At 36.9% G+C, this 12,972-nt stretch overlaps 2 protein-coding genes across 4 annotated transcripts in view; one reads left to right on the top strand and one right to left on the bottom strand.

Annotated features, from left to right (window-relative positions):
• Window positions 1-12,972, top strand: part of PLEKHM3 (pleckstrin homology domain containing M3) — a 1,279,556-nt gene that overhangs the window by 1,262,618 nt on the left and 3,966 nt on the right. The window lies entirely within an intron of this gene.
• Window positions 1-12,972, bottom strand: part of ADAM23 (ADAM metallopeptidase domain 23) — a 168,318-nt gene that overhangs the window by 46,108 nt on the left and 109,238 nt on the right. For all 3 annotated transcript variants that reach the window (XM_082690009.1, XM_082690007.1, XM_082690008.1), the window contains exons 10-13: window positions 5,948-6,019; window positions 3,741-3,904; window positions 2,764-2,848; window positions 1,727-1,817 (exon numbers count right to left, since the gene is read on the bottom strand). In XM_082690009.1, the coding sequence (XP_082546135.1) occupies window positions 1,727-1,817; window positions 2,764-2,848; window positions 3,741-3,904; window positions 5,948-6,019 (412 nt within the window). The remainder of the gene's footprint in view (window positions 1-1,726; window positions 1,818-2,763; window positions 2,849-3,740; window positions 3,905-5,947; window positions 6,020-12,972) is intronic.

Below are 12,972 nucleotides of genomic sequence, written 5' to 3' on the forward strand. Positions count from 1 at the left end.
TCACTGAAACTAAACAACAATCGCCAACTCAACCGAGATGCCAGAGACTGACATACTGATACTGTTAATGGGCTGTTCATTTATTTTTTTTTTTTCCTATTCTCTTTTCTATCATAGCCAAAGATATTTTCAAAGAAAGGCTTCCAGATAGATTTTTTAAAAGTCAAAGTTCAGAACTAAAGAACTATCCACCTAAACAAACAAGTCATGAAGGAATGAAACATCTTAGGAAAAACCTTCTCCAGGCATTGGTCCTGAACCCCTACTTCTCACCCCATCCCCTCACCCAACTCCATAACATCTCCCACCTGACCCCAGCTCTGGCCTCTTTCAGGCTCCAGGGGGTTCCCAATCAAGGTCATAAACCTGGCCCTACTCCCTTCTGATTTTAAGGCCATCTATCTCAGCTGATGAAACACAAAACACCTCCTTTAATGTGTACTATGTGATTCCTTGGAAAGCAAATACTCTGAGCAAGATTCCAATAAATGAAAGTTTGTGGATATTTGCTAAATGCCACCAGACTTAATATACACATCAAATGATGACTTAATATACCCATAAAGGGAATTGAGAAGCCCCGGAAATGTATTTTGTTTCAAATTTCCCTAACACTATGCATTAATGATAATTATTTGATAGTCACCAAGAAGGTATAAAATAAATATAGGATAATGTTACAGAAGGTTTTTGTCCTTTTCTTCCTTGGGGAGCTGAGGTGGGCAGGGAGACCTTTACTTTTAGCATCTGATATTTTCACAGAGGGGAGCAGACTTCCACTTAAGAGAATAATTTGAGGGAATACCTTGGTCCTTCCGTCCACAGCATCCCATTATGACTTTTTTGGGTCCGAGGCACTTTTGCCCCATGCCACAAGAAATGTATTAGAAATCGTATTTTACTCCTTTGTTGGTCTAAAGAGAAATATAATCCAGGTTGGATTTTATTCTGATTTATAAAGAAATTGACATTTTTCATGGATTCCTAAAACTATTGTGGGCTTTGGATACTTGGCCACTGGAAGCTCAGCCCTGTCTTTCCATCTTCCTGTCTCTGATTAACGAAGAAAGTGCCGTGAGCACTCACTCCTGCATTTTCCTACTGGATGGGATCTGCGGCCCTGTTTGGATTTCCCCTTGGCATGACTTGCCCATGAGGGGGGTATCCTCTACCACCTGTTTCCAGGCTTAAAGGGCCCTCAAAGCAGGGCTGCCTATAGGGGAGCCTTCTTCCTGAACCTTCCTGATGGGACCATGTGGGTGAGTTCCGAGATAGGTAGGTGGGAAAGTTTAATTAGAGTTGGAGGTCCTCTTTGACACTAGATCTAAGCTATTTCCAGATCCAGCTGCATTATTATTATTATTATTATTATTATTTCTTTTCAACGTAACAGTATTCAGCTGCTTTATTATCGACTCCCAAAGGAACTTTTTTGACACCTAGTGTCTACACTCCACTGCTTAGAGCACAGAGGGTGACAGCTCACCCTCTCCCTTAAAAAAAGCGAGTATGATTTTATGAATTTCAAAGGGGAATATCTACAACCCAAACAGATTGCAAATTACCTGCAGTTGCTCATTTGATCACCTTTTTGAAGAGGAAGGAGGTACACTACAATTAAGCTCTAATGACTTAGGAATGAAAATCATTTATTTATTAATGACTGGACATGCACTATACAGACAGAATGGCGCATGAAAGTGAGTAAGAAGGTCAATGTACATACTTGGCTTTCTGCTAGAAGGTTCCCATTGGATTCCAAGGTTTTGAGCCAGGCTCTGCGATAATACTTGTGCCACTGCCATTGGAAGACCATACTGTTTTTCAGAGTTGAAAGTGTGTGGGAGACATTTGAGAGAGTGCACAAAGCTAGTTATTATTTCTTAATCACCACATATCATCTCAGTTCCCTAAGTAGAGCCTCACAGCATCAAAAGATGGCATATGCTCCTTATCACTTCTTCCTTGCAACTGGGCCCAAGAAGCAGAAAGCCTCTCTTCCTATGTGACGTCTCTCAGAACTTGATGCTCTCACATGGAAACATAAAATATAAGCCATAAAAGGCCATGCCCTGATTCAACTCATACCAAACCAAGAATAAACTCAACTTACTACAGGTACGCCAAGAAAGGTCTTGACTGAATGTTGGCTTTTGGGATTAGCTGGTATAATATATTCTGGCATTGATCAGGGTTTAGATACAGTTGGTTTGGCTTTTTGGGTGCTGTTGCCAGCTGGTGTAAGCATTTCCTTGATATAAATGAGGGTACTAGAATCCAAACAAAGAGACTAAGGAAATATTTGTTTCAATGAATTCTACAGAGGGATAGGTAGAAGGCATAAAGATGGAAAATTTATATAGAGAGGAAACAAAAATACTGATTAAACATAATCATAAACTCTTTGATTTAATGGAGTTAAATCCAACATGCGTAGGAGAGCATTATAGCTTAAAATTATCAGGAAAGGAATAATAAGTTTATAAAAGTTTATCCACAGAGGTGAAAAAAATATCTGGACCAATCTTTGGCATGCATTTGCCTGATAAACATGAAAAGCCATAATTATGAAATGAAGCAATACCTCTCTTCTAACACCAAAGACCACTTTGGGTTCCAATTACTAATATAAATCACTCTATACTTTATTCTTATGTCCTTGTTATTTTAAACAAGCCTAAGAGGGATGGAAACTAGGCCACAGGGAAGAAAGAGGTCAGATGCAAAGATAAAGCTCTACTTTAAGAAATTGATCAAATTTACCTCATTCACACCAACTCCCCGTGTGCGAGAACAGACACCTCCAAAGAAACTCAGACTGCTTCTCTTATAGTGGAATGTCATACGCCTAAAGAAAAAAAAGAAATGCTCCAGGAAACCAATGTAATGACCATCATATATACCCTCCCAAGACATGCCTACTCACTCTTCTACACTGAACACCCCAAAGCCATTCTCCCTCAAGAAATTGAAAATTATATTTTAAATACCTTTAGATTTATGTTATGTGAAGAAATCTCAGTTGAGCAAACATTAATTGAGCACCTACTAAGCACTGGCTGATTATTATAAAGTACGATACATTTCTAAATCATTATACATTGCTGACTATCCACTGAGAGACAAGGAAGTCGGGAACTAAGGTGAGGCAAGGAAGGAAGAATCTGGTGGGTCTGATTCCAGGACAGAACACTGGACGACTGTCTGAAAATAGCTTTGCCGTGAATGGAGAAGAAATCCATCTAATATATCGAAAGGCAGTATGGTCATCCTTTTCCTCACTGATAAAATCTTAATTTTATTCAATGGTTCACTTCCAAAGATGGTATTTCCTGAACGGTCTTGCAGCTCTGTGTGGCATGTGACTACGAGCCAGCAAATGATTCATTGGTAAAATGGATATGTGCATGCTTTAAAAGACCTGACTCAGCTGGAAAGAGAGCTCTTTTGCAATCCTCCACTGCCTGTATTCCTGGTGCCTGTAATAAAGGCTGGTGCACCAGCAGCCACCTTGAATCATGAGTTGACCCGGAGGATGGAAAGTGTTAGTGTAAGAACATATTCCGAAAGTAAATCTTACGACCATGGAACCACCATGCCAGCACCAGACAGCTTACCTCCCTGCTACTTATATAACCAGAGAGAGGAAATCAATTCAAGATCCGTACACTGACATATAACTTAACAGATTCAGTAAGGGGATAAAGACCAATGTCAACGTAAAGACTGCAGGTACGTACGAGATGAGGTGCACGGCATCGGCGTGCTGTTTCATACGCTGTCGGTATTTGGAGAACTCATGGAGCATCTGCACAGGGTTGGTGGTGATCTCAATATGATCCTTCTCAGTCCAGGTCTCTACTGCTACCAGGACAACCCTGGTATTGAGCTGCTCCTTGTAAATCTGAGGGTATACAGGACAGGTGCAGGAGGAAAACACTGGGTCAAACATGCACAATCAGTGATTCAGAATCAGTGGAAGGACAGGAGGGGAGGTGAGAGGAGAACATGAGGCCACAATTAGCTCCTCATAAAGAATGTTCTTAACTTTCTCATTTCCAAGAAAAAAATAAAGACAAAGAAAAACACAATCACAAAATTCAGCTTCTCCTACAAGACTATTTTAATCCCAAATCAGCATATTCATTGGCCAGGCATCTCACTAGGGGATGGACAGTAGGGATGTCAAGATTCTACAGTCTGGACATAAATTCCGAGCGGGCGTTAGTAAAATCACCCGCAAAGAGTGGCTTGAGCCTGACCTATTGGTTCTGAGTAAGTGCAGTACCACCAGTCAGTCCTGCAGGATTGAAACAGACCATCAAACCCTTGCACCAGTACCCAGGAACATGGCTGGCTTGTCCTTGGAGGCCCTCTGCCGTGACATGTAAAAGAACACTGGGAGGAAATCCTAGATTTGGGCCAAAAGAGGAAAAGCAGATTCATTTCACCTACTTCCCCCTCACTGGTGGCCTTACTCCCAATATTTAAACTGTTTTTCTGTTCTCTTTCTTGACTTTTGGTCCAGTAGCTAAACAATTCACACAATCAAGCAATTTCAAAGACTGCTGTCATGCTGTCCTATTTTCAAGCTAATTAAGAAAATAATGGGTGATCTTTGAACACACTGAAGAAAAGGAATATCATCATGCCTAAATCAACCTGAGGCTATAATGATTTTACAACAAGCTAGTTAAATGTAATATCTCTTTAAAAATTAGTTGGCCAGCTTCAGAACCTTGCATGGCAACCCCAAAAAAAAAAAAAATTCCACTTTGCAAGAGGTGGTTCTGTTCAATCACGGTAGAATGACCAACACAGAGATGTTACCAAGTCATCAGCTTTGGCAACTTCTCTTTTCCATATTCACTTATAGCCTCCTCTGAGAAGACTGCTGACAAGAGCTGAAATTACAGAAGATTAATAAACCAGGTGTAAACTGGCTTTCAGAATTTCAGTCCCAACTCTATATGGTAGACTCTGCCCATCCGCCTGTATTACACCTTTACTCAACTGTGCCTACAGGTATGACATGTTGTGAGTATTTACATGATGAAAGGTTTGGGGACTATTTCGAAGGCAGTTCTTTGGAGGAGATAAGTATCATTTAGACAGTTGGCAATTCATAAAAAGCTGTGGTTTTTTCCCAGTTAAGAGGGAACATACCATAAATATCAGGTAAAAATAGACTTAACTGAACAAAATAGCACTTTACATTAGAAAACAAAGTAGTGTGCTGTATTTAATCTAGGACCAGCCAAACTGAACTATTCACTGGAACACAACAAATAATGTTCACATCTACGTAATTCTACCTAAATCTGGGAACAGGAAGAAAATCTTAACCATTATTCTCTGTAGCTTAAGAATGAGAAAGAAAAAAATATCAGTATGAATGATTTATAGAGCTAGAAGTCTTTGTAAGGAGATATAGAACTTACTCTTCCAAATTAATTTTATTTGGGGGACTGTGCTTAATTGTCCTCTAGACATAAAATCTGAAACCTTCACTACTAAGAAAATAAATTTCAGTTCTTAAAAAAAACCTACTCCACTTGAATCAATTAGCTCTCTTATACTTAAGACAATAAGCTCAGTTGGTCATCAGTAACAAAGTCTCTATATCAAGTGTAAATTATGCTCTTTTTAGCAGTTAATTTTCTCTAGTGTTTTTGTCCTTTGTCACCTTCTAGGTGACAAAGAGGTCTAGACATCACTAAGAAGCAAAACTAATGCATCTTTTGGATACCAAGAATGACGCAACCATCCCCAAAACTCTGTTAATACTATTTTTCGTGAAGCAGAACACTCTATAATTTCTTAGCCAGATGAGCTTAAGGATGGTGTTTTTACTTTTGCCCAAGAAAGAACTAAAGTAAAAAGTAAACAAAGAAATATAAACCATCCCATCTTGGAAAAGTATGTTCAAGAAAACTGGGATACTTACAGAATCCACAAGGTTGACCACGGACTTTGCAAAGTTATTGGTGTGTGCATGAGAAGAACGATACTTCTTATACTGGCGGGGGAAAGGATAAACCAGTCACTGCCAAATCATTATTTAATGGTAAATTTCACATATCAGTAAAAGCAGACATTTCAAAGAAAGCAATAGTACATATGGGGATTAAAAATAGACAATTCGAAGTCCACCATATTGGATATGGTGGTGTTTATTAGGCAGCAAAACTCCATCTAAAACACCTGTACCAGTTCCAAGTATGGAGAGAATCTGTAGAAATCTGTGTGAGAAACTTTACACCTGAGAAATGAGTTGTTCACTCAGTCTCAATGACTACAAATGCAATCTTCTTGTGTTCACTGAAACAACCTTCACAGTTTACAAGGGGCTTAGCTAAGAAATTTAGTCCCAAGTGGACACGCTTCTCCCTTTAAACTCAAGACCAGACACAGATCACGAAAATATCTTAGGCAACACTTTAGATACTAATCATGATATAGATTGCATTACTTATACACATTCATATATTCTTTCAGAAGAATGTCTCCTCCAAGGAGGCCAAACAGAGCCTTTGCCTTTCAACTGTTCCAAGTCAGAACAAAGGAGGGACCAAAGTAAAAATGAAATGCATGGATACTTTAAGACTGTTTATGGTTATTTATGATTATTTAAGAAAATAAATAAAAATAAATAAATAAAATAATGCCATAACAAGATCTGGAGGGCTACGGTTTTAACAAAGAATACTGAACAGTATGTCTTCGAGAGGACAATCGGAAACTGATTTGAAAACTGATTGAAAACCATAGGGGGATCACGCCCTCTACTGAGGAAAAAGGAAAACATACTCAAAACTACTGAATCAGATTTGCACCATAAATCTTTAATATCTGTCTTTAATCATAATCTCTAAAATAACACATCTTTCATAAAGAATAAAAACAGTTCTACACTGGAAATCCAAGAAATCCTTTTTTTTCCTCCTCTGCCCACTTTCACACTATAAATTTGTCAGGCTCCCTGCATTTCATTCTCTCTCTACCCCTGGTAGGTTTTTAAAACAAATATTATATGTCTTCATGCTTACATACCTGGTATTTATTTTTTATGATACTTTATACACTGACAACCCATAACAGATATGCAATAAATCCGTACTCTTATTGGTAGTATTCACTAATTTATCACCATTTTTAATTTAGAAGATTTACTATAATGTGAATGTTTATATCCCCCCAAATTCATATGCTGAAATCCTAACTCCTGAAATGATGGTATTAAGAGGTGGCACCTTTGGGAGATACTTTGATCATAAGGTGGAATTCTAATGACGGGGATGAGTGCCTCAAAGGAAACTCCAGGGAGCTCCCTTGCTCCTTGTAGCAGAGGGAGTGGGCACAGAGCAAGGTACTGCCTATGAATCAGGAAGCAGGTCCTCGCCGCCTGCTGGTACCATGATCTTGGGCTTCTCAGCCCCTAGAGTGGTGAGAAATAAACTTCTATCATTCACAAGCCACCTAGTCTGCAGTGTTCTATTATCAAGGCCTGAATGGACTTGGACTGAGAATGAACTCAAACTTGATGTTACTGCTGTCTCCAGGCATCATAATCTGATCCAAACTGTCTCCATGTGTTCTTTTATAGTAAACATCAATCTGTGCATGTAACTGGGCCAAAAACATCATATTGATCTAAGTATCTTCGGGCACTTTAACAGGGTTTTCAAACCTTGCATAAAGAAGTTGCTATAAAGAGCTAAGTGTTTTAAGTTGTCCAGCAAATTCCACATGCTAAAAAATTTCAAAGATATTTTTTAAAGTAAAAGCAAAAGCCTCAACATTAAGTCCCTTTGGGGTGATGAAAATAGTATAAAAACATTAAGAAGCACACATTACAAAAAGAAAGGAAAAATATTAACTGACCCCTATTCTAAGGCTGTGGTATTATATATCTAATGACAATTAACTTTACTGTGCCTCGGAACATTAATTTGTCCATTTTGGAGACTTCTTTTTGTAGAATAATGATCATGGGAAAATAGGACATGCAAGTTAAAAATTAATAAAATGAAGTCTTTTTTGCTGTTGTGATGTTTTTCACTTATTTCATATTTGTAATTTCCATGCCTCTGATTTCCTTTATAGAAAGCTCCCTCTGCTGTGGGGTAAGTGAATGAGAAAGGTAAAGCATGGAGGCAAGAGTTCAGGTAAAAGATTATGAAGGCTGGACAGCTGCAGAGAGAAGTGAGTGGGTTCACAGGACGTGCTGATGTTATAGGATGTGAAAAATAGGAAAGAGAAGAATTAAAGATGACTCCTAGGCCTTGAACTTGAATAGCTGGGGGAGTAGAGGTGTCATTTAAAATAATAAGAAAGACTAGGCAAACAGAAGCTTAGGACTAAGGAATCAAGAATGCTGATTTAGAAATGTTAGAGATGTTAGGTTCAATACTGAACCTAGCAAGCAAGTAGACAGTTGGTTACGTAAGTATGGATTCAGGAGGCTAGAGGCATAAAGTAGAGAGCGATGAATTTAAAGTCATGATATATTTTTAAAGATTTTATTTATTTATTTATTTATTTATTTATTTATTTATTTATTTATTTATTTTGAGGGTGGAGGGGCAGAGGCCAAGGGAGAGAGAGAGAATCCCCAACATACTCCCTGCTCCCAATGTGGGGCTCTATCTCACGTCCCTGAGATCATGACCGGAGACCAAACCAAGAGTTGGACACTTAACTGACTGAGCCATGCAGGTACCCCTAATGTCATGATATTACTTAAAGGTTGAAACTGGAAGTGTTCACATTGGCACGAGTTATAGAGAGAAAAGGGAGCCCAAAACCAAGCTATGAGCACTCCCCTAATCTAGAAGCCAGATACAAAAGCCTAAGAAAGAAGGGCCAGTGAGGTAGAAGAGCTGTTGTGTTAACAGAAGTCGAAAATATTTCACACAGGAGAGCGTAATCAACTGTGCTGCTGAGATAGCACAAAAGACGACACCCACGATACTCACAAGATTTGTTCACTTGAACTTCCACTTAATTGAGCAGCTAGGATTTAGCAGGATCTACAGGTATCTCTTCTACAGCAAATATTTCTCCTCACAACTCTTTGAGGTGGGTGTTATTAGACCATGTTAGAAAGGTGGACAGTGAAGTTCAGAGAAGACAAGGAACTTATCCAAGGTCACACAGCTGGAATTCAATGCCTACTTTGGGTTGAGATAGGAGATCAACTTTTTCAGTTAACAATTCTGATAAAATAGTTGATGTATATTCCCAAGAAATCAGGGTTCTTGATGAGAGCTCATAATTTGTTAATGTGCCCATAAAGGATAGTGGTTTTTTAAATAGGGTTTAAATTGAGGCTTAAATTGAAAAATATTTGAGCTATAACATACTTGCACTTGGACTTATATGTATGGATACAGCAAAATGTAAGCAAAACTTTTTTCATGCACTTTAAGATATTTCAACCAATTTTCTATTAGAATAAGGCTTTTCATATTTATATTTAGTTCAAGTGACTCAAAGAAATATTTGCAGACCCTTATCAAGGCTATATAATTGGCTCACAAATTGGGTTCCACCAGCCAACTACCAAGATGCTTTCTACAAAATTGAGGGATTTTCCTTTCCTAATTGAAAGCCACTGATAACATGATGCTTGTTCAAAATAAGGTGTCTGCATTTTTTCAGAAAGCCAATATTAGGTTACTCTGAATTAAAGAGATTAGCTTCAATGTGAATGTAGGCAAAATGTTTCTATTTCCTGCATGAATAAGAAATAATTTTGCATACAAAGAAAGATGTGCAATCTCCATTTATGATAAAACTTACTTTTGCAATTTGTGATCACTGAAAATAATTTACATTTAAAGTGCTAAATTTTACTTTGCCTTCCCGAACAATTACAACCCTTAAAGAAATTTGTTTTTTGAAAAAAAAATAAAATGAAATTAGTGCTTGATTTTCCATCTGAGGGTGACAGTTATCAAAACAACTGTGCTGCCTCATTTAGCACAAAGAGTGTATAATGAGTCATTTCAAGGATGATCACTCTAAAACCCAACAGTAAATCTACAGGTATTAAAAAAACAGATGTTAATTATTCTAGTTCAGTTTTACTTTAAAAATGTGAACTTCAGGACTCCAATCCATGTTCTGATTTACTACTTCTTTGTGGTAATCAAATTCAAAAACAACCTTCATTTTCTTCATTTCATATAAAGCACACCTTAAAAAAACTTTTTTTCTCGCGTCTCAAAAGAAAAAATCCTTATAAAACGACATACTTATGTGGGAGTTGGATGCATCCTGGCCTCAAAGCAAAAGGAATATGTTGTCTTGTTACTCCAGATATAATATTTATTTAAATAGTAGAAATCACCTTAGGTAATTTCTTTCTACTTTAGGTACTATTACTACTCAAAATTAAAACTTTTTATTTCATTTCTCACTATGTATTTCTTCCAAGTTTATCAGTGAAAATTACAGTTCTTTTCTTCTAGTTTCAAAGACAGATAACATATCATGACTAGTTCTCATTCAATTTTAATAACAATAATAATAAAACAATTACCAAGGTTTATCGTGAACAAAGCTGGTAGTATAAAGAAAGTACCTTTATCACAGAATATATGGTATAATGTGCAGAAAATTTCCACATATGAAAATGATATTATAATGGGAAGGTGCTATTTTATGTTCATAAGATAATGACAAGATTATTTAAATACTTCCATTTAAAAGGATTAAAAAAGAAATCCAAAGTATATAATATTTATAAAAATTGATGTTTCCAATTTATACAGTTACTTATACCTAATCTGACTGATAGCTTTATGTACCTTCCTACCAGAGTATGGTGGAACAGGAGATACGGAGATACAAGTCATGGGTTGGAGAAGTGTTCTATTCATTCCCAGCTTTCTGTGAATGTACTTTGTGAATTTAAAGGCATTGCACGAATCATAATTATTCCTTCCACGACTTTAAAAAGTATTTGCATAATGGATATTAGAAAAAGGGGATGTGTCTAATGTCATAGTTTCACAACATGCCACAAAGCTAAGGACTGAGAAGTACCTACAAGAAATCTCAATGTCCCAATCAACAAAAATAGTTCAGATGAAAAATTTTCTTGGGGTTTCAAGCACATTAATGTCCTTCTGAAACTCTTAGTTTAGCCTTTATTATCTAAAATGGTTGTCTATATATTTGGTTTTCCTTCTGACCAGAGAGGACCTCTCCTCTCCTTCTGCTAACATATATCAAGCAATATATTTAAAAGCTACTGGTAAATAAAATAAATCTGCATATATAATTAACAGGTATTCCACTTAATAATATTCAGAATAACTAAACCAGTACTTAGCAAGTACTAGAAAATGTCTGCTAATGTAGAGAGTCAAGTACAAATTTAAAAATAAATTAAGTCATATTTTTTAAATTTATGGTTCCAAGGCCTTTTCTTGAGTAGTGTCTACTAATTAGAATTGCATACTGTCATTTTACCCTAACACTTACTAACCTAATTTTGTCTCCTTAAAGTAAAACAAGGACTTAAGGATATATGCAAAGCAATGTGAATTCTTATTGCAATCTTTTACAAGTTTTTAACCCATAGCTGACTTTAAATATTTCTTAAAATATTCTCATCTTTCCAGAAATATAACTCAGTTTTCATAAAAACAGCTACACTCTTATTATATAATTTCTTACATTAAATTATACAGTTACAAGAAGTATAACAAGCTTACACAGTCTGGAAGGCTCAGCAATGGGGTGGTGGAGTCAGCTCCCAAAAGTTCACAAGAGCCAAATGGATGCAACTTCTCCCACCTCCTCATTTAGTGACCTTACTCCAGTAGCTTGAAATCAGCCATGATGGTAGTATTTACACTACAGCTATCAGCAAACATTATAAACCAAGGCTGTTTTCCCCACAGAGCTAGGTGTTAAACATTTAATCACACCCCAAGTGTTGGCTATACTAGCAAACAGCCTATTGGACAAGACTCTTTAGAAAGCTCTAGGCTTCAGTCAACCTGTTTTACAAGGGACACAATTAACTAAAACACGGGTAAGAAGGTTTCTGCTCAGGGCACCTGAGTGGCTCAGTCACTTACGCATCTGCCTTCAACTCTGGTCATGATCCCTGGGCTCACTTCTCCCTCTCTTTCTGCCCCCTCTCCCTGGCTCATGCTTGCTTTTTCTCTCTCAAATAAATAAATGAAACCTTTAAAAAAAGAAACTTTCTACTCCATTTTCAAGAACAGCCAATGGAGGCAGTAATTATTTTTCATGTCTCTTAAATGTTATTGAGATGACATATTAAATCACAGTTTACTTTGACATTAAGTAACACAATATTACTCATCTTTCCAAAATTTAAAGGAGATAAGTCATCAAAGACTGTCTCTTTGGACAGGCTTTTATTATACATCTTTACTTCCTATAATTACATCTGCCACAAGTCTTAATAATTTGTAAGAAAAAAATGTTCTCAGAACAAAGACATGGAATAAAGTTAGAAAGTAGTGACCAAATACATAGATAAAGAAAAGTACAGCATAAGAATTTTAAATGAAGGTACGTAAAAGATGTCAAACAAATAGTTAAATCCATTCATTATAACCACTAAATATTCATCTGCTTATTTAAGTTGTGAAAATTCTATAAAGCCCAGTGTTTCCAAACACATGAAATAAATCAAGGCATTCAATAGTTCCAAAGAAATAAAGCATCTAAATATATTGGCCTTAATAAGTAACAAATAATGATTCAATATAAAGTGAAATGTACTCTTTCTTAAGCAAGCTTCTAGGTCTAAAACTCACTGGTTTGTTTTTTTTTTTAAAGATTTTTGTATTTCTTTGTAAGAGAGAGCATGAGAAGGGGGAGGGTTAGAGGGAGAAGCAGACCCCTACTCGCAGGGAGCCCAGGGTGAGACTCCATCCTGGTACTTCCAGATCACGACCTGAGCCAAGGACAGTCACCCAGCCA

The sequence above is a fragment of the Mustela nivalis genome (genome assembly GCF_964662115.1).
Source record: "Mustela nivalis genome assembly, chromosome: 11".
Classification (NCBI taxonomy): domain Eukaryota; kingdom Metazoa; phylum Chordata; class Mammalia; order Carnivora; family Mustelidae; genus Mustela; species Mustela nivalis.